At 50.1% G+C, this 26839-nt stretch overlaps 1 protein-coding gene and 1 long non-coding RNA gene across 7 annotated transcripts in view; both read right to left on the reverse strand.

Annotated features, from left to right (window-relative positions):
- Positions 1–14232, reverse strand: part of RBPMS (RNA binding protein, mRNA processing factor) — a 151597-nt gene extending 137365 nt beyond the window's left edge. For all 5 annotated transcript variants that reach the window (XR_010921502.1, XR_010921501.1, XR_010921500.1 and 2 more), the window contains exon 1: positions 13932–14232. Coding sequence is in view for 2 of the 5 variants with exons in the window: in XM_067556969.1 (XP_067413070.1) it covers positions 13932–13994 (63 nt within the window). In the remaining 3 variants the exon portion in view is untranslated. The remainder of the gene's footprint in view (positions 1–13931) is intronic.
- A 5153-nt stretch (positions 14233–19385) lies between these two features.
- On the reverse strand, positions 19386–25898 carry LOC137158939 (uncharacterized). Of its 2 annotated transcripts, none has more exons than XR_010921504.1 (3): positions 25863–25898; positions 20507–20599; positions 19386–19708 (listed from the first exon to the last, which is right to left on the reverse strand). It is a non-coding gene; the product is annotated as an uncharacterized lncRNA (long non-coding RNA). The 2 variants fall into 2 exon arrangements; XR_010921503.1 differs by having other exon boundaries at positions 20507–20602; positions 25569–25892.
- Between the last annotated feature and the right edge of the window lie 941 nt (positions 25899–26839).

The raw sequence follows: 26839 nt of genomic DNA on the forward strand, positions 1-26839 counted from the left end.
AATGCACAGAAATGAAAGACTAGGAGTTGTAACTGGCAGGAAGAGGTGAGTCAAGATTTTGGATTATTCACCCCAGCAAAGTATGGCCCACTGTGTTATTTCAATTGCTAAATCCCAGACCTCGCTGTGAGAGAGAGGGACACACAGACACACACACACAGAGCAATCTCAACTCCTGCACTTCCCAGTCCTAGTCCAACCCACAAGGGGGCTCCAGCCATGCTTTAAACTAGTTGCATTTAAACTAATGCATTTTAACCAGCGCTTATCCAGCCGGATGGTGGAGGGCAAAACGTTTTACACTGAGTTTCCAAACCATAGTCACTCAAGTAGAACATTGTTTCCAAATGCTGCCTAAGCCTGGCTTGGCCGCTCCTGCACAGTGCTTGCACTGAGTAAGCTGGCTGTAACCCATTAGGCCCGTCATGCAATGGAGTTGGCTAGTGCAACCCCATGCGAGTAGATTACACCGCGGGACTGACATCCTCCAGACTTCTCCCTACATTCCATTCCTACGCTGGCTACCCCAATCTGTTGTGCCTACTGATTGTCACACTGCATCTCCTGTAAGTGCTGGCTGAGACAAACTGATCAGGGACTGGACTGCAGACTACATTATACCTGGGATGTGCTAGCTCTTCAAGTAACAGCATGAAAATATTTTCATTCATATGCTCTACTTCCTTCTCTGCACAGCCTAGCGCCTTATTAGCTCTCTAGAAAGCTGCTGTGCATGGAGCAGATATCTCCTGTGGTCTGTTCTCCCAGAGGCCTAGATCTCTTGCTGCAGAAAAAGCAGCTCATTCAGTAGCTATCAGTGTAAAATGCTTCCTTCCCATGTGCGGGAGTTGGACAGACCTTGCGTTTTTCTGCACAGAATTTCACCTATGACTGTGTCTCCCAGTTCCTGAATTCAGCTAGGTTCTCCTGGAACTCCCCTGATACCCATCCAGCCAGTTCTTCTCCTAGCTCTGATCGGTCCTTCAGCGACTTTTCCTCCTATCTATCCTCTGTCACTCTCTGGGGAAGCCCCATCAGTTTCTGGCCTCACCCCTCCCACCCTGTTTCTCTGTATGTTCTTGGCCTTCCAATACCCTCTGAACACTGATGACTTTCCAGACCTGGCCCATCTCCCTCTACCTATTCCTCTGATATCTCCTCCCAGATGCCTCACTGTCAACTTAACTTCAATGGCCATAATGGAACGGGATCACCCCTCCCAACCCTCTCCACTCCTCCATCCATTTGATAGTCTCTTCTACCCTTCCTATCTATGAACTTATGAAACATGCTCCCTTCTCACTCAGATGTGCTTGGAAACAGGGCTGCTGATCTTAGTCACCAAACCCAAGGTTTTATTGTTGTTTTACTCCTGTAACCCCTGCAAGAGTCAATACAGCTCGAAGAGAGGGAGACAGGTTCTGGTTTCACACAGTCGCAGGATTGCTATCTACAAAGTTGCTGGGCTAGATTCTGCCCTGATTATATCTATGCATGTGCAGGGCAATAACAGAGGGCACAATGCGCCCAAAGAATCATTACTGCTGGGAATGATTTGAGAGCCAGAAAGAACCCAGCCTGGCTCTCAGAGCAGATACTGCATCACGCAGAGGTCGAGCACACACCTTTTGCCTTGTAAACTGAGCCAATCTGATCTAACGTCATTGACAGTCTACGAGCTGAAACTCCCCAATGCCCCTTTACAGAATGGCTGTTCACAGCAGAACTGCACTTTGGGAGCCACTTGAGAGGGACACCTCAGCGAGACACCTTCTGAAAGTCACACATTGCAGCCACCAGTCCATTAATCCCTTCAACCAGCTCTCAGTGAGGGAGAGGTATACCCCTTTAGGAGCTTTGTACTATCCTCATTGCTGTTCTCAGTGATTTCCTGGGCACCCTTTCTCTGCCTCTGACAAGAGCCTTGGAGTAACTGAAAGAGAGACAGATGGGAGTGAAAGATGGGAGCAGAGGCACTGGTAGACTGGATCAGAACCGGGGGCCGGACATTTACTGACACAAGTTCAAACCCATAGAGCTGACCACAAAGGGATTGGCACTAGTACAACTTCAGTTTTCCAATGAATTTCAGTTAAACTGAAGCAACTTCAGTATAGGCAAGTCCTCATGAAACAACACTGCCATGGTTCCACTCAGGTCACAGTTATCTAAGTTATTTTTACAGTCTGGGGGATAGTGATTTAACAGTGACAGCTCAGATAGGGAGCTCAGTCTGCACCAAAGGGATAGATTCCAGGACAGGGTCCCTAGCTGCAAAGTGGGTGAATCTTCAATTTTTTTGTTCTGAAAGGACTTGTTGCTTTGAAGTTTATTTTATTTTAATAAATTATAATGCAATATAAAATTAGAAAAAAGTCAAAACTGGAACAAAACATTTTGATTTTTTCATGTATCCACTGATCTAAATTATTTTTTTTCAGAATTTTCATTCCACGGGAAATTTCAAAATGTTTTGTTTTCATTCCAATTTGGAACAAACACCAATTTCCAAATGTTGGAATTTCCTGTGGAACAGAATTTCTGCCTGTCGCTAGTTCTCGTAATTACACTGCACTGTATCCATGTGTTTTACACTACAGGACCCGACATTACTCACATTCAACATGTTAGTGTCTTTGTTTCTATCCCTGTCCCCAGCTGGGTCCCTTTGCCCCATTTCTCTATATTGATCTCTGTCCAGCATGTGACCGGTGGAGAAGGCTGGCTGCTCCCAGGCAACGCCAGAGACAGAAGTAGTGGTTTACATGCATAGACCTCAGACATGAGATTTCTCCCTATTTCTTTCACATCTGAGGCTGTATCTCTACTGTTCTGCACCTTGTTTAGTCACTTACGCCGTATGTGAGTGCAACGGCAGTGAAAAATGCTACCAGATTAGAAAGGAAGCATTTGCCACCCCTGTGCACAGAGGTCTCTGGGACACAAGGCACAAGGAGTAGGGAAATCAGGCTCTCTACGCACACCCTCATCCAAGTTCCCACAGCACATGCTAAGTAGCTAGATAGTGATGACAACAGACCATCGCAAATGCAGCCAGAAGGCCCTTGTAATCAGTGGTTTCCATAGCAGTTGACATCTGATTGACCCCTGTCACTTGGAAAGACCCTCCTCCCACCTCTTCTGCATTTCCTGACACTGAATTGTCACCTGCAAACAGCTCCAGAGGCATTTGGATGTGATAAGCTTGTTTGCCCAGCCCGGCTCAGGTCAGATTATGCAACCCTGCCACCTCAAGAGGACTCCAAACACATGATTACAGATCAAATACAGTGCCTGGCTGGGTACAACTAGGTTGACCAGATGTCCCCATTTTATAGGGACAGTCCTGATATTTGGGAATTTCTCTTATATAGGAGCCTATTAACCCCCAACCCATGTCCTGATTTTTCACATTTGCTATTTGGTCACCTTAGGTATAACATGCTACCAAGCAAATTTTAACTTAAAAGGGTGAAAGGTGAGTGGCAAGGCAGTGAGTATGATTTACTCATAAAGCACTTAATTAACTACTCCAAACTAATGCTTAAACCAAACCTTAGAATCACCATACTTCAGCAGAGCTGACTTTAATTTTCTACTAGTGGTTTAACAGGTTGACTGCCCACTGCCCAAGAATAATAACTTACAAGTCAGAAGACTGGAATCCTGTTTACAGACTTAAAATCACAGCATCGTTGCCAGTGGAATATTTTACCAGAGTTGCCCTACAGTCATATGGCCTGACATTTGTATTTGTCAACATCAGATTTTGCAACAGGATTACTTTCCTTCCAGTTATTCTACAGCTCCTGCTGACAGTGAATTAAGCTAAAGCTTCCTTGCAGAAATGTTTTGGGAATACAGTCAAAGTGTGACAATAGAGGATGCTTCATTAAAAGTTTCTGCAATTCTAAGGGCTGCATAATCACACATACAATCTCTCTCTCCTACCACCACATCATTTAGTTTGCTATGGAAAAGCCATTTCTGAGTGACTGACGATACGAAGCTGCCCAGCCCCAAGTTAATTAATTAGTCTTGACTGACCAGATTCTGCCACCCTTCCTCACACTGAGTAGCACTTTATTGTGCAAGCAGTCCCTTGGAAATCAATGAGACATAAGGAAGGGAGAATCTGGCCTGTATGTTCTATAGGGATGGAGGCATATTACACTCAGTGGATTTCTACAGGTCAGAAGAAGCCTTGGATGAATATAAGAAAAGGAAAATATAAGTGAAAAAAAACAAGACGCACTTCCTGAGAGTGAGATCTGGGACCTACATTCTGCTCTCACAGTTCACCTGCCTGTGGGATCTATCACTTCGCTAGAAGCTGGCAACACGAAACTGGTCTCAATGAGCACTGGATAATTCTGAAGTGCCTTTAAATATCAGACTTTTTAGTGCTCGCTGCAGTTCCAAATCACGGAGCCAGCAAAAGAACGGTATTCCTAATGTTTTAACAGGGAGGAATGTGTGCAACTGAAGAGAAGGGAACAAAGGAGGGAATGGAGTTGTGACAAGTGAGCGAGCCAAAAGGAAGAGACAGAAAAACATCATTTAAGATCTAAAAAGATGCTGGATCCAAAATGTGCTGGCAGCCTTCACTCCTGTTGACACCGAACTGTGTTCCTGAAATTAACTTGTAAAATACGTCTGTCCTTCAGGAAAGTGGAATTTCACCAAAACAGTAAAACACTGCACAACACCCATAACATCTCCAGCGCAGAATGAAAGGCAGCAGAATGGCTTGGTATGCCCACTGCTTTCCTCCAGCATCGGACATTCCGTCCCCATGGATTAGTGCTTACATAAATACTCTCTCCATTAACGGAGTTGCTCTCCTTTTGGTTTAGATTACCACCGTCTGTTTAAGCATGTTGCAAACCCACAAATTCACTAACATAAACAAGAGCGTATTCATTGGGGCCCAACTAGGATTTGCAGCTTAATGTTGCCACATGCCTTGTTGCTGGTCTCAGGACTCATCCTTGCAGTTCAGGGCCTGATGCTCATCTGCATTTAGAACCAAGTTCAAAGCCACATGGCCAGTGGGCTGCGAAAAGGAAGGAGGAACATTTCTATCCCGGCATGCAGCAATGCAGGATAGCAGGAGCAGTTCCTCTGCAGGCAGCAGGGCTCAGGCTTTGCCACATTACTCCCCATGCTCCCATCAAGCACAGCTGCATGACCCGACGCAGCCCTCTCCTCGGGAAAGAGAGGTCATTCAGCCATCTGAGGGAGACATTGGCTGACTGCCCCCACGAAGAGAGGTGAGAGCAAGAGAGATTTTGGCTTGGGCTTGGCGCTCTGATACTTTCCACTCAGGCACATGGTCAGTCCATCGTGATACAGGCCCTACAGCCCTCTCCCACCTGGGGAGAGAGTGACAGGGGCCCCACTCCTCCCAGAGAGGCAGGGCCAGCAGCCCAGGGCCCCTTCTCCCCAGCAGGAGTGACAGTAAGGGCTTCCCCTTCCCATCAGAGAGGCAGGGGTGACAGCTGCTGTGCCCCCAGTACTTACTTCAGCAGAATGTCTTTACTTGGGAGGGGCATCTTGGCCCACTGCGCTGTTGCCCCTCTTACAGCACACAGCCCCTTGCTGGGTTGGGGCTGGCAGGGCCCACAGAGCAGAGGGTTTTGGAGTTAACACCCCAACAAGATGCATGGGGAAGCTCCCCCCTCTCAAAGCGATCAGATCAGGCTCTCTGCAAACTCAAGCAGTGTCACTATATCAGTTACACTCTAGGCATCTCCCCCCTCTCATAGCAGTGGGCTCAGGCTTTCTGCCAACTTTGCATACACTGCTGCATTGGTCACTCCCAGATAAGCTGCCCCCTCTCAAAATAATTGTCTCAGACTCTCTGCAGACTCAGGCAGATGCTGCATTGGTTACACCTGGGGCAGCTCCCGCACTCAACCCCCAGAGCAATTGGATCAGGCTAGCTGCAGACTCAGGCAACCTTACTGTATTGGTTATACTATAGCAGTTCCCCCTTCTCAGAGTGATGGGCTCAGGCTCTCGGCAGATGCAAGCACATTTTCAAGCTCTTCTTCAAAGATGAGAGCTAGAAACATATTTATTTTAAAATGCAAGCTGAGAGTCTGATGTAATCCTGTGGCTCCAGGAACTGGAGCCCTAGGAATAGGTCTATATTGTTTGGGCCTTAATCCAGCCCTGCCTACAAGAGCTCAGAATGAAGCCTCTGAGCACTTCAGAATAACACAAACAGAAGATCTAAGGGGGGAGGGTGTCATGAAATCCCACAGACCCCGGCAAATAACAGCTAGAGACTGGAGGAAGGAAGCGCAGTGGTCAGTAAAGTGAGGGACAAGGACGAGGGCTGGGGAGCTAGGTCAGACCTGGAGCTGGAACAAGGAAATGAGCAAAAGGAAGTAAGAGACCAAGTGCCCAGGCAGGAGATCGCTATGGAGGTGAAGTCAGAGTCCAGGACAAGGGCAGGCAATGAGGCAGCATTATCACCTCGTTGTTTCAGGTCTCTGTGTATTCTCTGGGGCACTGAAGCAGAAAAGGAAGCTGGCTATTTTGGAAACAGCCTAAAAACCAGAAAGCTTCTAAGAAGAAGAGGGGAAGGACGGTCCATTGGTTGGGGTGCTAGCCTGCGGCTCATGAGACCTGCATTCAGTTCCAGCTCTGCCACAGATTGTGACCTTGGCCAAGTCACTCAGCCTCAGTTCCCCATGTGTACAATAGGAATAATAGCCCTGTCCTGCTCCCAGGGTGCTGTGAGGATCAATACATTGCAGCTGGTGAGGGGCTCAGCAAGTACAGCGATGGCACCATACACATACATTAGACTGACACTAAGAATTATTGCCAGAAAATCCTGGACTATTCTCAGCTGCCTCTCAACCCAGGATTCCTGAACAGTGCTCACTGCCCTCCCCCATGGCCAGACTCAACAGTGCTTCCACATGAATTCAGGGGCCAACACACTCCTCTGACTCCTAGGGTGAGTGTGGGGGTCCCTCACTCCTCTCTGGAACCCGGCAGGCCTGTGGCTGTGGTGGGAGCAGCCAGGCCTGACAAACCCCTCTGCCAGACTTGGGGAAAGTGAGCTACTGCCACCTAGAGCTCAGCCACCTGCCAGCCCAGCAATTCCACTTCAGAGAAGGAGCATTCTTTCCCCGCCAGCTGAGAGCTTGGGGAAATCACTGTATGTAGCATGCACTAAGAAGGAAGATTTACTGTCCAAGGGATTGCGCAGAAATGGCACCTTCTCACTCAGCACAGCAGGGCTGCCTCCCACAGTAAATTCCCCGCAGACGGTTCCGCTCTTTAAGTCTTGTTAACTCTGCAGAACCCACACTAGGGCTCCACGCTGGCAAAGTGCTGCATCCTAGTCTCTCTCGCTTCTCAGCCACAGACAGAACTGTTAATCAAGTGCCATGCGCTGAGCCCACTACTGTGTCCACAATTGGTGCAAAACCTATAAACACCCCATTAGTGGGGCAGCTGGAGGGGGGAGAGAGGAAGGAAGGGCAAGAGAGAAAGTCTGTCCCCAGTTCCAGCAGAGCTCTCGTATGCCTGCTCTGCACACTGAACCCAGCGCACAGAACGCAACAAGAGATTCCAGCAGTTTTCCCAGCTCCTGCCCATGAAGGATCAGGGATTTGGGTCTGAAGATCTGGTTGGGGGGAGGGTGGTTGCTGGGGTTTCCAAAGCCACTCCGTTACCAAATAAGGCATCTGCCAAGTAAGTTACATGCCATTCTCAGTCTACAGTTAGGCATTCTTGTTTACAATGCCTGAACTCCAGAAGATCTTCTGAATGCCACATTCCCTACCCACAGCTCCACAATCTCCACAAATGCACACTGCAATCACAGCCTCAGAAACACTGACCTCCGAGCCAGTGTCCCAAAGGGCTATTCAGTCGTAGGAAACATAGCTAGCTGTGGACACAATCCCTCTCTTTCGTCGAGCTCCCGTGGTACAACCCGTGCCAGGAGAGGCTTGCTGAGCCTCTAGTGATCCCGCACGCTCAAAAAGGCTGATGGAGGATTGTACAGCATTCTACAAAGACCATTTTATGTGCCAATCCTGCAGCTGATCACGCTGGCCAGCCCCTGCCCTTGCACGCACCGAAGTCCAGGCCATTGAGCCCTGGAGGGCTGAGCCCAGTGCAGATCCCGATTGCCAAGTGTGGGTCTCCCTGGAGCTCAGCTGGAATGTGCTCATGCCCATGCTGTATTAGCAGGCTAGTTCCATAGGATACAAAGCAAAAGAAAAGGGTCTGGGTTTCTGTCTCAGACCATTGTCCTCGGGGCCAGGGATGGTGAGGTGAAGGCGTTTGCTTCTACAAACACAAAAGCACACCTTCATCTAACTATGGTAGCCCCCACCAACTATCTGACTGTTTTGCATGGTATGAAAACAGCTGAGTGAAAGGTTTGGCCTAAACAGCTGCATGTTGGACAGAACAAGGCCTGTCCTGGAAGCCAACGCACAGATGCAGATGGCTCCCAAAGGAGAAGATGTGTATGTTGTGGAGGTGATACCAGCATGGCTGAAATGCCATGCAAAGGCCACTGCCTGGCCCTCAAAGGTATAAAGACAGCCAATTTCCAAGACTGGGGTCCAGAGTACACCAGAGAAACCCAGCCTGTTCACCACCAATCCCCACACACTCAGCAGAACAACCGCCCTACTCTGTCTCCCCCCATGGACCCTACAAGGCCATGCACGTGTATCGGCAGGCAGAATCTGTCGTGAATTGTGTGTTTAAAAACGAAGAGTGCCAAGCAGGGCAGCACTGCTCCTGGAACAGATGAGCTGAAAGACGCCCGCCCCCCCAGCCAGCGACAAATGGCTCTCACATGCAGACATGAAGCTTTTCTACACACAGTGCTCGTACCAGTATCACTGTGCTGGGGAGAGGGTGAGTTTTTAACAGGTCATTGTATGGGTACGATCCCTAGTGTGGGTGTAGTATACTGATATAAAGGTGTCTATGCCACTGTAGATCATTCCTCTTCCCAAACAGGACTCACTATACTGGTGTGAGTACCTTTATCCCGGTATAAACACATTCACACTAGGAGAGTGGAACCATGTTAGCTCTCCTGGGCTTATAAAAACAGTGTGTAGACAAGTCAAGAGACAGGCAGAGGCCATGCACAGAAGCATGTTTCTGGTTTGTGGTTGCTTGACTGATGGCTAAACTGATGGGGCCGAACCCACATGCCCCTTTCAGCCAGCCCCGGCACTTACCAGCCATACAGCACCGGGCAGTGGCTCTTACAGCCACATCTCCCATGGCACAGCCTGGCTTTTGGCAGGGTGCTGGGTAATCAAGTCACATGGCTTGTCATCCCTATGGTGCCCTGAGCAGCACATTGGGAAGACTCCCTCCAGGGTCCCCAGGAAGAGATGCCATAAGATGGAAGGCTAGGCCCCTACAGAGGATCATGCTGAAATGAGGGGTGGGGGTGGTTATAGAATGGGAGTGGGAAGGGAAGAGTCACAGAATAGAGGGAGTGTCACAAAACGGGGTGCTGAAGGGAGGGACACGTCATGGGTGACCCATGCTATAAAACAAAGCTTTGATTTTATGGAAATTTGCCATATCTCCCCTTCATTGTACCGAGATCTGATGTGACAACCCCACCAATGGCGTGAGTGACCGTATCACCAATGCTGCTCCATTCACACCCATCCCACAGAGGGAGATAGATCTGGTGGGATGCTCACTAAAATCTGCTCTGTGAAGGACGCTGCTGCCGACTTTCATGATTTTATTGTGTCTCATAATATTTAGTGTTTTCTTTAAAGCCCCAGCTCCTGGAGTCAGGTGATTCCCTTTCACTGTAAAAGGTAAGTTTTTAGCTCTTCTGATTACAGAGAACAGCTTGAAAATGGGACCTAACTTCAACCTAAAGGCTCAGTGAGCAAAGGAAAAAGACCCCAACATTTATTATTTCTTAAAATCCAGTGAGTCTGGGTGGTTATACCCTGAGGTTTGAAGGCTTGGCGTCAGTGATACTGGAGCTATGACTGAATTTCATAGACTGAAGTGCTTTGTGACCAAAGGAAAGAAGCTGATGGTAGTAACTAACCATACCAAGGCCCAGCCAGCTGTCTCCACTATCAGTGGCAAAACTTCAAGCCTCAATATCAGAAAAGAATCCTGCGCTATTAACTCCCCCTACCCTGAGCAATGTCAGTATCATAGTTAAAGAAATTCTCCCGGAGCATTCCACACTTAGTAATGTGCACTAAGAAACAATGCAGCCACAGGACCTTTATACAGCCTGGTCTGAACTCTCTATGGCAAACCAGCACCGTTCCAAACACAGTGATTTCTCCAAGTCTACTACTGGACATGACGCCAATTCATTTTCTAGCCATTCAAAGTTTTGGGCTTGCTCCACTGAGTGTTTGGCTTGTTGACTTTACTGGAAGCAGGGTTAGGCCCTCTGTGAGTAAAAAAATAATCTGTATCCCATTTAAATGTAATGAAAGCCAGGCATACCTACAACCTGCTGAGAAGATACACAATGGTGTAGTGCAATAAAGAGAAAAGTACTTTGTCACAGCCCTACAAAGTTCCCCTTGCCCACTCACCTGGGAAGCTCACTGATTTTATGGACAAAAATAAATAATTATTTGTTATCATTATAATCCATGCAAAAGGTGGGCAAGTAGTTTTAGCACCTGGTACATTTTCAAGCCGGTTCTACCAACCACTTCAGAAATAATGCATTTGCCTATTTAAAGAATGTTTGTATTCTATGGTAAATTCCAACTGAAAACAGAAAATGTTTAGGTCTGAAGTTACCTTCCCAAGGTTTGACAAGTTTGATACATATACTGTACTTGGAAATAAATTATGATAATCAGGTACTCATTGAAAAACAAATAGCTTAAAAATGCTGCCATGCCTTTATCACGTTATTTCTATATTAGAGCGAACCAAGACCTAAATGTAAATCTGAGGTAGTATCTGATATATATTTGATAATGGGCTCTTCTGTCTAGCAGAGAAAGGTATAACATAATCCAATTGCTGGAAGTTGAACCTAGAAAAATTCAGACTGAAAACTATACATACATTTTTAATAATAAGGGTTTTAACCTTTGGAACAATTTACCAAGGGTTGTGGTGGATTCTCCATCACTGACAATTTTCAAATCAAGATTGGATATTTTTCTAAAAGATCTGCTTTAGATTGCAGAGATTGCTGTTTGCCAGAAAGTAAGAATGGGTGATGGGATGGACCACTTGATGATTACCTGTTCTGTTCATTCCCTTTGAAGCACCAGGCATTAGCCACTGTCGGAAGACAGGATAATGGGCTAGCTGGACCATTGGTCTAACACAGTATGACCATTCTTATGTTCTCTAGGAATTATTTTGGGGCAGGTCTATGGCCTGTGTCATGCAGGAGGTCAGACTAGAAATCCATCCAATAAGATATGACATGTCCTTCCTCTGATAAAAGGCTTGAAGGAGCTCATATTTGGTTGTTATTACACTCAGAATACCTAGATTATCCTGACTTCCAGTCACAGGTAAAACCTAAACATTTATTGGACATCTAGAAAACATTCCCTTTCCAGCGATTTACAAACGATCTGAATTTCACCTTCTACCAGTCTAGGAGCAGATCGTGAATCTCCTCCACATTATAAGTTTAATATTTAAGTATTTTGCTAAGATTGTATCTCATCCAGACATACACAAATCTGGTGTGTGCGGGTGCATGCCATTAACTCAGTGAGCCAGTCCCAAAATAAACCCAGGTATTTTCCTTTAAGTGGGTGAGCCCAACCCAGGGATGGGAGGCCCCTCCCAAGCATGATGACCAGGGCCGACCCTAGACCAAATGGCATCCCAGGCGACGTGCCCCCCTCCATTTCTCACCTCCCCATCCCTCCCCCCGCACTCCTCCACAAATACACTTTCACAATTACACAGTAAAAAAGAAGGTTCACAATATCGCAGCTGGGCTCTCGCTTCATTTCGTTCTTATATTTCACGAACTGACTGGCAACGTCCTGCCCCTTATATACCCGCGAGGGCCTGGCTGACAACATGCTAGGAGGTTTGAGGAAAATATAATTCTCAGAAAGTCAGGAAGGTTCCAAAAGATTCTACAAAGGTCCAGAACATTCTAGGAAGTTAGTGACAAATGAATCCACATTCAAAATACCTGAAATCTTTTACTTCAAACCTTCTTCTTTTCCCTTTTATTGCTAACAACAAAAACAGCACCCTGAGCCCGGCAACCCCCGAGCCTGGCTCCCCCAGGCAGTCGCCTGCCCCTAAATCTGGTCCTGACTATGACAAAGTAGCTATCTTAGTACTCTGCAGAAAGCCCCAGGCCTCCAAACTGGCAAACCTTCTCTGCGATCCCCCTCCTGCAGAGTGGGGGGGAAGTACCGCTCAGTGCAGGCAGCCCAGAGCTTCCCCCCACTCCCACAGCTGCTACCCAAAGGACAGGGCCTGAGATTTAAACCACTCCAAATATTTGTACTCCTGTGTGCTCTATCACTTGCCGTGGGAGTGGATGTGCAGAGTACGTTAATGGGCACTTGTTCAGGAAAACCTACCAGTCTGCAGGACATGAGAGTTATACTTCATTATCTAAAACTTCTATAAACACACCATTCTGCTCTTTTCCACTGTGTCTGTATAGGAACTGTATATAGACCGAATATTTACCAAATGGTGGTGAGAAAAGAGACAGGAGAGATTTGACAGGCCAACAGGAATCCCACCCTACACAGATCTCTCTGCGCCACTTCACTGCACCATCCCCAAAGTCAAAATCCACAGAAGTTTGTTCTACCGACTAGGAGCTACTGTTCGCCTCTGCTCACAACTCCCTCTGTGGATCTGTGGTAGGCACGCTGCTCTGGACAATACCAGAAGCAAGGCAAAGATGAACATTTCTTTCTGACCAGGACAGAAAGCCGGATAGATGCCACAAGAGCCTGCCCGGAGAAAAGTATTCACACCAGCAGAATAGGATGATCCCCAGGGGAACAGTAATTTTTTAACGTTCAGTTTTTCAAAAAGGACAGTTTTCAAAGAGCAGAAGGAAACAGTATTGCAACTACACGCAGAAGGGACGGTTTGCTGGGCTAAAACCCAGGTGAGGCCCATGAGTCTGACCTGGCCGGCCCTCAGAGTACAGACTAAACCACGTGAAGCAAAGAGTTACTAACAGTCACCCAGAGCCTGCAGGCACTTGGTGCCAGGTGTTCTCGGTGAAATGCCTCGCCTCTCAGGAGTGCCAGCCCGCCCGGCCGCAGGCCGAGCACCCGAGCTGCAGGGAGACCCTGGCAACACTGGGCAGCGCCTCAGCCCGGCCCTGGCTCACCCCGGCCAGGCGACACTCCACGGCGCCTGGGTGTGTAAATGCGCATTCACACACAGACACACCTGCCGCTGCTACGGGCTGTCCCGGAGTCACCCGCCACCCGGGCACGCAGTCCCCGGCAGGGCCCAGGCCCGGGGGGTGGCCAAGCCATGGCAGGTCTGAGGGGAACGATCCCCTGGCGGTGGCGGCCGGCCCGGCGGCAGGGGGCTCCGTCGGGCGCCAGGGCACTACGAGTCCCGGCAGCTGCCCCCCGCGAGGCGAGGCGAGGCGAGGCGGGCCCCGGGGGAGACGCTCTGGGACCCCGCTCCGTCTCTACAGCCGGGCGAGGGGCGGTGCCCGGCCGGCCGGCGCTGAGCGATCACCTGAGCGAGCGAAACCCGCAGCCCCCGGGCCGCGCCAGCCCCCTCTGCCCGGGGCCCCCGACCGGCTCCCCTCCGCCCTGTTCCGCGGGACTCCCACCTCCTCCGCCCGGGACCCCCGACCTCCGCCCCCCTCACACCCTCTGCCCCGCTCGCGGGGGCCCCGCCCGGCTCCCCCTCACCCCGGCTCCCCCTCACGCCCCGGCTCGGAGCCCGGCGGGTACCTCCTCCTCGGGCAGGCTGGGCTCGGCCGGGCTGCTCTCCTTGTCGGCGGCGAGGCTGTTCATGATGCCGTCCCGGGGCGCACGGAGCCGGCTGCGGGCGGAGACCGAGAGGCTGGTCGGACTCGGGTCCCTGCCGCTGGCGGCAGCACCCGGGGGCTAGCGGCGCTGAAATGAGCCCCCGGCAGCCCGGCCCGGCAGGGAGCTGCGGCGCGGGGGGGAGGGCGGACCGGGGGGGAGGGGCGGTGGTGCCCGGTCGGGTCCGGTCCGCGCGCTCCTGCAGTGCCCGCCCGCCCGCAGGCAGCACCGGGGGCAGGGCAGACAGAGGAAGCCGGGCTGCAGGAGGGTTGGAGCGGGAGGGGAGGAGGGTTCTGGACGGGGCAGGGAGGGAGGGGCAGCCGGGCTGTATCTGGGGCAGCAAAGGACAAGGTGTGGGGCAGACAGGGGCAGACCGTGTACATCCCTTTCCCCACACGTGGTCCCAGCACCAGCTCCCTGCCACGAGTGCCCGGCCCGGGACATCAATGACAATGGCTTAGCCCTCGCAGGGGCTTCACCTTTTGCCAGCTTCCTAGAAAGCCGGGGGCTGGGAAACTCGACTTTTAACATGAGTGCAGAGCTTGTCCTTCGCCTGTCTGGGTTCTCCCCGAGGGCTTCCCAGGGCTGTGGGACACAGACCAGCCCCGCCAGCCCGCTCTACTTGGGCTTGGACTCTCTGCCCTCTTTTTGTTAGCACCTGCTTCTCACACTGCCCCTCGCATGGGACTCAGGGGACAGATCGGAGCACGGGGTTGGAAGTTTGTGTTGGTTTTGCCCTCAATTCAGATCCTAACCCTGCTCCCCTTTTGGCATCAACAGCCAAACTGGCATGGTCCGTCCCCTGCCTGGCACTGCAAGCTCCTGGGGCTGGCACTATCCATTTACTCACAAAGGGGACATTCAAGTTAGCATCTTTTCCCATTCCATGGTGCTGTCTCCAGCTCTGATGGATCTGCCCTGAGCCCCACTGAAGGCATGGCAACTGACTCCACCTGCACAGATCCCATTGCAAGATCTTTCTTACGACTCCCCCAATACAATTTACATCCCCAGACCTCGTACAGAGCCTGCTGCAGGCCCTGCTGCCGTCAGATCATGCCACTGAGTGCAGTCTGAGCATGGAGAAGAGGGGCAGTGCTGCCAGCAGGGCAGGGGAGAGACAGGACCGTCTCTCCACACATCAGTGCCCTGATACCACGTGCAAGGGAGAGATTACCTCAATTATCAGGGGCCAGAAGAGGTACCTTATTGAAACGCAGCCTGCCCTGGGGAGTGAGGAGGCAGGGAGAAGTCACACTGCACAGTCCCATCATGGTTGGAATGGACAGGAATGACAAATGGACCTACATGCAGCATGTGCCCCCTTCCCTGGGGTGTTTCTACCCATCCTGACAGACCCCCTGGGGCCCAACTCCCCGGTCACACTGGCAGCACTTGCACAGCGCACCAGGCCGTACAACCTCACTGCCCTGAACAAAGGACAGATGTCTGTATCCACAGACCAGAGCCCCTTACAGGAGATGCTGGAAGGAGGTGCAAAATGAAGCATCTTCCCCGGCCCATGGGAGTTGCTTCAGTCCCTTGGAGTTAACTGTGGGGTATGGCCTGTGTTGAGCCCTGATAACATGCCACTCCATGCTCTCCCTAGGACTGTGTGCACACATTTCTGGGGCCACCTCTGTGATTGTTGCCCTGAACAAATGGATGAATGAAGAATGTGCACCCTGTACAAAATATTCTATGTTCAATGTCATGCCAATGCACGTGGCAGTGTGCTGAGGTGGGAAGTTTCAGTAATATTATTAGGAATGAGATGCATGACCGTGACTTACCTGATATGTGGGCGCAGAAGAGTTAAGAAGCTGCACTCAGGCAACTCAGGAGACATGAGGTGTGTGTCACCTCATTGTACTGTCTGAGGTGGGATGAATGGGTTGTTAGAGTGCTGTCCAAAAAGACAATAGGAATCCCATGGCTGGGACATTCACACCTAGCAACCAACAGCCAAGATGAAAGAGATTTTTCCCCCCATCTCTGCAGGGAAGCAGAGCAAAGACCCTGAGCTGGAGAACAAAGGGGAAATGTGGCAGCGGGCTGAGTTAAAAGCTGGCCTTTGGACAGACACAGCAACATTCAGCTGGGACCAAGAGACAAAGGGACAGAGAGAGGAAACCAAGACTGTTCCTATAGCAGCATGGCTTGGCTAGTACGGACTACGTCTTTTCTGTGTGCTAACCTAAGGACATCCCGAAGCTATGTTTCCATTGACTAATAAACTCTACTCTATTTTAAAAAGGCTGCCTGGGTTGCTGCAAATGCTTCTTCGATTCCAAGACCTGAAGGGACCATTATGATCATTAATCCAACCTCCTGGCATAACACAGGCCAGAAAACCTGCTGAGATGCAATGATCCCTGGAGAAGGCAAAGGAGTCTATCTCACTTGGACTCACTGAGCAGAACTCATGGTGAGCAACAGGAAAGATGGAGCACAGAGGCTCAGTCTAAGAAGTGTTGAGGCCTCATGGCCTACCCTGAAGGAAGAGTGGGATCCCTTGGGGGTCCAGCACAACGAACAGCTGTTGTCTGTTTCAGAGTTGGAGTGTAGCACAGATCCTGTGGGTCAGTGACAGCTGCATGCCCCTCTGAGTTAGACACAAGTCCTATCCCTAATTTAAAGTAGGTGTCGTGGACAGGCCAGCCCCTAGGAAGCAGGCGCAGGCTGCTGGCTCTGCCTGCTGCTTGATTTTTTTATTTTGCTTTTTGCCATTTTTGATACTAGCTAATGTTCAATTCCCAAATTAAACCACTTGGATGTTTCCATTTTAACTTTAACACAACACAAGCAATTTGCCCCTTTGCGTACCAGCCAGCTGGAAACATCCTTGTCAGGGATTTTGCTCCTCAGAAATGGTGTGAACAGGATCCTGCGGCTCTGTGCTGGTCTCTGACATTCAGTATGTGGGAATTTACATTTGAAAAGCATCTTCAGGAAGTAGCATGTGAAGCAGAAAGGATCTGTAATAAAAGCAAAGAAGCGTGAGCTTGATAGCAAGGTCAAGATGAGTTGGTTACAGAGGATAACTCACAACTAACTTGCAAAGTAAGTGCCCTGGTACCCTGCTCGAAACAGTGCTTGAACCACGTACGTTCACAGCTCTCTGCACATCACAAGGGGCAAAAGCAAGAGCAGCTGGGACTTAGTGAACAGCTCTGCTGCTGGTGCTTGAGTCAGGGCAGCATCCAGCTCCCCTCCCCGGGTTGGCTCTTCAGCAAGGACAGGAGCTCAAAGAAGGGAAACCTCATCTTCTGCACTGAAGAGAGCAGGTGGGACCCTCTGGGAGCAGGTCACTGAATAGTGGCAGCCGTTTTCACTTAGGCATGTTCCAGAGATTTGTGACACAGCAGTGAGGATCCCAGCATTGCGTGGCACGTGCAGGTCAGTGAAACACGCATGTCGCACCTGGACTGCTGATGGCACCACGTAGGATGTGGCACGCTCTTAACTCGCAATCTCACAGGGAGGGCCGTCGTTTGGGATACAGGGAAGGCTGAGAACATCCTCAGTTGTTTTGCGGTGAGCTCTGTATGTTACACGTCTTGCCTTCACAGGGGTTAACACAACCCACAGCTGGATCAGTCCTACACCCGACTGCCTCATGAATTGTAGGAATCTTCTCCTGCATTGTTCACTGGTTGAGCAGAACCCTTCTCCCTGGGAAGCAAGTCTGTAGACTGGCTTTGAATGACATCTGCACCGAGAGACACCTGAGCCAGCCCCCGTGACAGAGACTGAGTGCAGCACCATACACCATTGCCTGGAGCACCCATTTCACTTGACACTGGCAGAAACACAGGATGTCTGGGGCTAATACAGTCAGGTGGGGCTGTAGCTGGCCTCTCTTCATACCGATCACAGCAGTGGGGGTCAAAAGCCAGCCTGGGCAGTGACCTGAATCGCTGTCTTCATTCACACTGCACATGCAGTGAAGGGATTGGGTCTCTCTGCTCCTAGTCTCCGTGCACTTTCACAGACTTCCCAGCCTTAGCTTTCTATTGTCCAACCCTCCCCTGGCTGCCCTCTCCTTGGCGGGGAACTGATCCTGTACTCAGGCTGCCCAGGACACTTAAAAGAGCCCCTCTGTGCCTCATTGAATCCCTGCCTGTTCAAATCTCCTCTCTAGCCTCTGGACCATACAAACTCAGTGCTGCAAATGCAGCACCAAGCCGTGCAGTCTGGCCACCCTCCAGTTAGTCCCTGCAATTAGCCCATTGCAGCCCTCTTGCTCTCCCTCCCCTCCTCTCCCCTCCCTATTCCACCCCACCCTACACACCCTGTCCCTAGGTTCTGCTAGATGCTGGTAGATGTCCTAACCCCCGGAGGTGACCTGAATTGCACTTTGAACTCAGCCTCTAGTGCCATCTCTGGGTGTGTGGAGATGGCACAGCCCTCTCTACACTAAGAATGCAGCTAGCTCTTTGCTGTACACAGCAGTCCAGCCCCCTGTGGAGGTCCCAGCCTGAGCAGCAAGGGCCAGACAGCTCCCCAGCAGATAGGAAGGACAGGGTGATGGGCAGGGCAGGGCATTGGCCTGTAAATTCCAAGGTGTAGGTTTAAGTCTCTGCTGTGTCACAGGCTTCCTGCACAGCATGGGCAAATGTCTCTGGGCCTCAGCCTCCCATCGGTACAATGGGGATAAGCTCATCTCCCCCCGATCTCAGAGCTGCACCCACTCGGGGGTGATGGGGCTGCATAGCTGCCTAGGAGTGTCTACACAGCAAGTAGAAGCTTGTGCCAGCTGAGTCAGGTGCACAGGAGTTGGTCTAAGGGGCTGTTTAACTGGCTTGGGATGCAGCCCACCTCGCAGGGTGCTCGAACCTGGGATCCAGCCCAAGCATCTACACCTGCAATTAAACAGCCCCACATGCCCGAGTCAGCTGGCATGGGCCACTCGTGGGTTTTTAATTGCCATGTAGACAGACCCTAGCTGGGAGTCATATGTGTGGAAGCAGCTTTAGCCAATCCTGGGCTTTAACTCAGGTAGTTCAGCTAGTGCGGTTTTCTTGCGTGGAGGCAGGACCCTATAATCTCTCCCCTCCCCACCTCCTCATCTGCCATTTTCCTAGCAATGGGCCCTGATGGTCTGTTGTCCCTGGGCTATTCCATGACCCAGACTGTGCTCTGTAGCAGACAGCTGAGATGGGCTTGGTTTAAATGCAACTAGCAGCCCAATGTTGGCAATAAATCGTGGGCGGCTGCAGTCTCTGAGCCCTGAGAGCAGGTGATGATAGGTGTTTTGTATGAGCAATCAAGGCCAGAATGCCTGGAATCCGGGCTGGCCCGAGCGGGCGAGGGGGAGGGGAGAACTCCCTGTGAATTGACTTTGGAATATGTTTGAGAGAGAGCCCTGGCCCTTGGTTTGTAAGGCTGAAACCAACCCGCCCTGCCCAGGGGCACTGAGGGATGTAAGACCCCTGGGTCATGGGGTGCTCTCTGCAGTGATGCTGAGTGAACAGAGAGGTGAATGGCTTGGCCATGGCAGAGCAGCACTGATTTGCAGTTCAAGCACTAACACAGGGCCCGCCAGCGGCCTGGGCTTTGCTCCCACCTGTGCCACAGACTCAGGGACACTGGGCAAGTGACCCAGGCTGGATTTTCAAAGGGGTTTCGGTGCCTAACACTGCAGCTAGGTGCCTGGTGGGTTTCCAGGAGCCTCCAAGCAGGATAGACTTGCAGGAATCCTAGGACAAGGAGGAATGGGTGTAAATGCCTGGAGATTCCTGGGCGGATTGCCTTGACTAGGCAATGGGGCCGAGGTCACCTCATGCCCAGCTTGCTCACATCCATCAAGCCCAACCAAAATGCAGTTTCTTGCCCAGTCAAGACCAGGCTGAAGAGTCACTCCCCCCCCCCCAATGCCCCGTGCACTTCCTGCCAGCTCTCGACCGACCCAGGAAGGGATCCCCCCATGATCTCTCCCTGGGGCTTATTGGGGCATTGTTCAAAGGGGGCAGAGTGGAAATTCCCGAGCTGTCCTTGGTTAAAAGCTTTCTTGCTGCTGACCAGGGGAGCAAGGAAAGGCTCTTTTGCTTGGATCAAATGCCAGAGAGCTTCCTAGCAGTCATGGCACAGCTCGAGAGAACAGCTCCCTTCACTGGGTGGCCATGCTGGGGACATCATGAGGACAGCTGGGAGGGGGGGAAAACAGGGGAGAGGGAATTTCATGGGAAATTTCAACTTTCTGGCAACACATCAAACCCCAAAATACTTGGATTCAAAATGGAGCAACTCGTAGGGGAGAGGAGTGTCATAGGAGCCCCTGGCCAGGTTGCATCATGGAGAATGGGAGTAAGGCACCTGACCTGCAATACCCAGGAGGCACCAGGACACCATTTTGACTGGACATATGCCAGCGTCCAGCCATTTGGTTTCTATGACATATTGGAAAGCAGATCTTCTCCATGAAACATTCTGTGTTGTTGAAAACCCAATTTAATATTTCAGATGAGCTTTAACAGAAAAATTTTGGCCAAACTTACCTGAAAGAAGTCAGGGGCTGCGGGTCAGGCTTGAGGAGCTTTGACTTGATGGGTGCCTGTTCTGTTCATTCTCCGTAAAGCACCTAGCATTGGCTACTGTCAGAAGAGAGGATACTGGGCTATATGGACCAGTGGCATGGCTGTTCTTATGTTCCCTGAGCTTTTATCTGGTAGCAGTTGATCAAGGAGCCTCTTCATTAACTCTCCTTCTTTCTCTGTCAAATATGCCACTGGTCCCAGTATCTGCTTGGCCACACCCTTTCTTCACTTTATCCCTCCCCCATGATTTCATACCCAGCACGGTCTGCTTTAGGAAGAAAAACCTGGGAGGTTTATGGGGTGGGGATTTTCACTGTCTGCTGTCTTTCACTGAGTGCTTTCTGTATCTGGTCTAAGTAAATCAGCTCTAGTATGTAATGAACGTCAAAATACAGCTTCATTGGACTCATCTGCATCATAGACTGTGGGAGTAGACCTAGCAGCTTTGTATTTTTCTTTCAATTCCCCCACTCTGACTGGCATATGGTGCCTCACACACCAGTCCAGATTATGCTTTTATAGCCATTTTCTGCCCATTAGCAGGGGGTCTATTTCTTTCAGCTCCAACTCACTCTAAGGGTGAACAGAGACCTTTACAAGTTACAGTGACAGGAAGCCTGCTGCACGTGCTTATCTGCCCGCTAGTGTAATTCTGTAAAATCACATGAGTGTCTCAATCTCACCCCAGGCAAAGTTCTTTTGTAACCCACTCAAAAAAAAAAATCAGACATGGCCACTCTATCTATTCCTATTGTCAATATCACATCATTGCCCTTTGCCTGACCATAGCAAGGCGGGAATAAGAGGTCTCTTCATTGCCTCCACATGCACTTCTGGTCCATCTCGCACATCTTTTCATCCAAGCCTGACTCCTCCACAGTCACAGGACTAGTTTGGTGGCGCCTGCTGGTAGACGTTGATAGCGTCCTCTTGGCGGGGATTGCCAATTTTGGTTGGATGCATTCCTGCAGGTTTTATCACATGACAATCTTTCATTAAAGATTAATCTTAATTCCCAGAGACCCCTGGACAACCCTGGAGGGTTGGAAGCCCTATACTTGGCGGATCCTTCGCTGGGCACTGTGGCAAGCCTGTACTGTGGTGCATCCCCGCTTACTGCTCTTCTTGTGCTGCAGCTTATGAAAGACACGCTGCTTTGGCCGGGGTGATGTCTCTAAACAGCACGCACAGGGCTCCCTCCGGTTTGTTTGGATGATGATCAGCTTCTTCACCCCCTGCTGCTGAGGGCCGTCTTCCCAGGCCTGGCACAAGGGAATCCACAGGACCTGTACTATGCCCCAGTTTCTAAACAGACCCTTGGATGAACCCTTCAGTGTGCCAGACCCTTTGGGGGTCAACCACACAACCTCAGCGCCTCCATGTCTGAGCCTCTGGCTCCAGTCCTCCTGCTTCACACCATGAGCTCTGCCTAGTGAGTCCAGGTGAGAGAGACTCCTGGTCAGAGACTTACACACTTCAGGGACCAGTGCACTTCAGCAAGCATTTGCAGTGACCCCAGGCAGCCTTTGCAAAACAGAGCAGGGTTTATTAGCCGGTGGGAACACAGCATTGGAAGTCCTTAGGTCAGCCCCGAGTAATAAAGGGTTAGTCATAGTCCATTCTGGTTAAGCCTGTGCTCCCTGCCCGCAAGCCAAGCTGCTGTGGTCTCCATTTTTGGCTCTCTGCTTGGTCTCTTTTTCAAGCTCAAGTGATGACAGTGCTGTCTCTCTCCAAAGGCCTGTTCTTATCCTAGCCACCTGACACCTCTCAGGCCATTGTCTTCCTGCAGAGCCATGCTGGGGTCACATGCTCCACCTGCTGGAGGTTCCCATTGTTAGAAGTTATTGTTCAGTCCTAGGGGCTCCCCATTGTCTTGATCCTCCATTGATATGGGTTGGTTTCAGCCAGTCCTTTAATGACCCATTCATATCACCCCAGACAGACAGACAGTTACATGACAACACCTCCTACCCTGCCTCAGGATGGAGCAGATTTAACCCTTCTTCACCAACTGGGTATTAATGAAAAGCACAGAAAGAAACTGAGGCACATATAAGAATAATAAAAATATTACTGAAATTTTCCACTTGGTCACATCAGGTTATTTTCAAATGTTGGCAGAGTTGTCTTTATGGAGTCAAACAGAGCAGTCTCCACAGCTTCCTCTAGTGGCAATTCTTTTTTACACACAGTATTCAACAGCCTCTCTTAATTCAAGGTGTCCAAAAAGAAATTGATCTCAGACAGCCTCTTTCAGAAAGTTACCAAAACAACAAATAGCCTTTTTTTTCTGGCTTGCCAAAAATTCAGGGATACTTTCTCTTTTGATTTGGTTTCTTAGATGAAATATTCTGTTAAAAAAATGGTGGTAGGCACATAACATTTCTTTAGAATCTGTGTTACATCTTTATACTCCAGCTCACCAAGTTCTTGTGGAAAACATAAGGTTAACTAACTAAACATGGCAAAGGTGTTTTTTTCCCCTCACCAAAGTTAGGAAAACAGCCCCTTTTTTTCAAATCAAAATGTGCATAAAAAACACTGCTCAAGTTTGTGTATATGTTGCAAAAATTGTCTTTTCATTAAATTGGAAACTGTCCTTATTGCCATGGGCAGCCATTTTAACTTTACTTTCTCCTTTATTTTTATAATTACATCCTTGTTGCCAGCTTTCCTGTTAAATTCATCACGCACACAAATTAGATAAAGACAAATATTTTGCTGAAAGGTTGCAATGTAATACTGCTTTATTTCTTATAATTCAGAACAACATACAAGAACACCAAAAAAAGAGAAAAAATAGGCTGCTTCCTAAGACAGCAAGGCACAAGTCATCCCACTTGGCTTTAAGGGCTCTTTTCAGATTGACTGCTGCTAGCACGCCTCGCAAGCAGGACCAGGAAACATCCTCCTCCCCCCAAGTGATAGATTCCAATTCCAACACAGTCCTCAATGCACCACACAGCTCTCTGCCGCTGTGCTGAGCTTCATATCTGCTGAGCAGTCAGCTCTGTCCCTGCACTCTGGCCTGTCCTCTGCCTTATCCATGAACAGGTTCCTGAAAGAGTGAGTGAAAATGGAATTTTATTTAACATAGCTTGGCAGAACCCATTGCTGCCTTCCTGTGTAGACCTATTCTGGGGAGCCAAACACCTCTAAGGATGCCTCCATCAGTATGGTCATGGAATTAACAGCATGTGGACCCAGAATGTATCCGACCTAGTGCAGGAACTTTGTGACCTTATGGAAACAAAGCAGAACATTCTTCTGTTAGTCGCTGCTCAGGAAAAAAGAGGTCCTTTCTGCCGTATGCTCCTTGTCCAGACGTGCACAAGCCAGTTGGGGGCTGGAGCCTCAGCCTGGTCACAGAATTCATTCCAACCCCCTTGGTAGGCTGCTGTTAGTCGAGGGAAGGGCTGGCCTGAGATTGGTCCTTGCCTTCACTCAGCTCACTGCCCTCCGCAGCCACAGGGATTCTCCCAGAAACCTCTGCTTGGCTGGTGGTTCTCATGAGGACTCACATGGTCTGGGCTTTTCCTGGGTTTAGAGCCATGTGGGGAGTTCTAGGATGTCTCTGGCCCAGATCCCATTGGGTTTGAGGATGGCAGGCAGCCATGCAAGGGCTGTGCAGACTCCACAGTGGTTAATGGGATAGCGCTAGCAGCAAAAGGGGCAAGAGATATGGGGAGTGGTGGGGAGAGGCATACACTACCCCCAAACATCAACTCCCTCACCGGATTCTGGGCCTTACAAGAACAGCAGCCAGATAACAGCAGGGCTGATCCTGTGGAGATGAATGGGACTGTCCTGGGAGCATATCCCCTCCCCCAGCCCTCCTACACCAGGATCCTGGCTCTCTGCTTCCCTTGCGGAGGGAGTTCAGGGGCGTGTATGCTCATCTGCAGCAGCATCAGACTGGGGGCGGGGGAGCTGCTCACACCAAGACGCCAGCCTCAAGACAGCCCCAGAGCCAGAGAACTGCTGATTGTGTGAGGCTGCCAGAGATAAGGGAGACGAAAGGCAGCTGTTGCTGTGGCCCTGGAGGGGCTTTCCCCAGTGTGCTCACTGTGGGCATGTGCTCGTGCAGAGCCGGCACATTCCAGACAGAGGCCACAGTGCTCTCTGCAAAAGCGCAGCTCAGCCTAGCTCTGGGCAGGACTTCTGCCCTTTCACCGCTCTCACTTGGAGCAGTTTTTGGAGGAGGATAAGATACAGTTGAGGGAAAGAAGAAAAACAAACATCAGGATTTGCTGGTCCTTCTGCAGGGAAAAATCCAGCCTCTGAAATGAGCCCACTCCCAGCCCTGCTTGGGGTACACACAGCCCACCCCCTCGCCTTGATAACTGACCCCCCCCCAGCAAAGCCATCCCCATCAGACCAACCACAGCAGCCGCAACTGGTGATCTGAGATTTTCCCCCACAGCTTCTGAGCAAAATGGGGAGATAATCCAAAAGCCTCTCTTGCCAGGACCACTGAACTACTGATATCATCAGAAACAGTGGCCTAAGAAACCAAACACTCCAAGCAGCCTGTTCCGAGCACTCCTGCCCCTGCCTTACAGAATAGACACTAGCACCAATATTATCAAAACTAAGAGCTTTCAGCAGCTGTGCCAACCAGAGCAGTAAAACCAGGAGTCAGAGCCACAAAACTTCAGGAGATGGGCTTAAAAAATCAAGTTTTTTTTAAAAAGATACATTTGGAGGTCTTTTACTTCCCCTTCTAGCATCTGAGCTGGTAGGTTACACTCAGGTCATATTTTCAAGCTTTTCTCTGCAACCAGGAGGGCTGCAAACATATACACACTTTTTCTTTTTACAATGAAAGCTGAGAATGCCTCATAATCACCTGACTCCAGGAGTTGGGGCTTTATATAAAGCACCAAATATTGCAAGTCTTCTATTAAGATCGCAAGTGTTGGCAACCTATTAAAGTTAGGCCTTTAAATCCATTACAGACACCTTCATAACCTTCTGAACAACAACAACATCTCTTTTTGACCATATAAGAGTGCTTAGTCACCACAAGTGTGCTTCCTTGTGGCCAGGCCTGGTGTAGTGGCTGCCTCCTGCATGGCACCCATTCCCTTGCTGCGCTGCTCTGTCTTCTCACAACTTGGCCCTCTGGCCAGGTCACACTTTAGTCCACTCCTTCCAGGGTAACAGAGAGGAGTCCAACCCAGCTGTAGTCCAAAGACTTTACAGCAGGTCTTCCACCTATCTCTGGGCAATTCCTGTCCAGGCACCCTGTAGCTGGCAGCCAAGGTCAAAGTCCAGGCCATCAGACCCCTTACTGCCTCTCTGGACAATTTCCTACCTCAGCTATCCCACAGTGAGAGACTGCAGACTCTCTCCCTACAGCCCCTGTCTGCTGCAAACTTCCTGGCTGTATAGTCACCACCCAGCCCCTCCCCAGCTGGCTTCATTCTCAATTAAGCCTGGCTGTTGCTCTCTGCCTCTCACAGGTTCTGTTAATTGGCCTGCCAGGCCCACATTAACCCTTTCAGGGTCTGTCTGGGGTGCACACACCATCACAGATCAGTGTTTAAAGCGGCACACAATTTTTGTAGAGATAACACTGCTGACCCCAAAGGACTTCACATCTCCATCCAGTGACCCACACTTTTCTCTTGCCTTGCACAGGGAGTGCGAAGTGTTCCCAGATTCCAAGCTTTTTTTTCCCCTGAGAAAACCACTTCTTTCTGCTCAGCCATAAGTCTCGCACTGGCTCAAGAAGCTGGGATGGCACAGTGGCAGATATGACAGTGTCCTGCAATATCCTAGACAAACCTTACTGAATTAAATTTCATATCTTTGGAATCCATTGCCTTAAATGACTGGTTGCTGTACCCTTGTGGGTCAGGGATTGTATGTATTTCCATGGGGGAGGGCAACTGCATTTCCTCCAGGTACTGAGAACAGTGTTTAGGCAAATTTGCCCAGGCTGTAACACCTCCAGAGAAGCACCACCCCCTGCAGAGGTTTGCATGGACTAGTTCAAACTGGATTTTTCAGAGCCCAACAGACAAAAAGGGATTTTTGGATAAACAACTTGGTTTTAAACTGACTCTGGGCTTTCTTCCAGATCCAGCAAACAGACAGGACCCTGAGTCCAGGAGGGCCTTCATCCTTAGGGAAGGGTTGGAAGGACTGGACCTACCAAGGCCCTACAAGTTCTAAGTAAAAGCTGTTACGAACCTGTGACCACAGGAAAACCCCACTGTAGGGTTTGAAGGGCTGTTCAAGGACCAGAGCCCTTGTTGGAGCTAGGATAATCTCTGGCGAGCTTATTAG

Source organism: Emydura macquarii, unplaced genomic scaffold, assembly GCF_026122565.2.
Source record: "Emydura macquarii macquarii isolate MOO-44397 ecotype Brisbane River unplaced genomic scaffold, CSIRO-AGI_Emac_v2 contig_1790, whole genome shotgun sequence".
Taxonomy (NCBI): domain Eukaryota; kingdom Metazoa; phylum Chordata; order Testudines; family Chelidae; genus Emydura; species Emydura macquarii.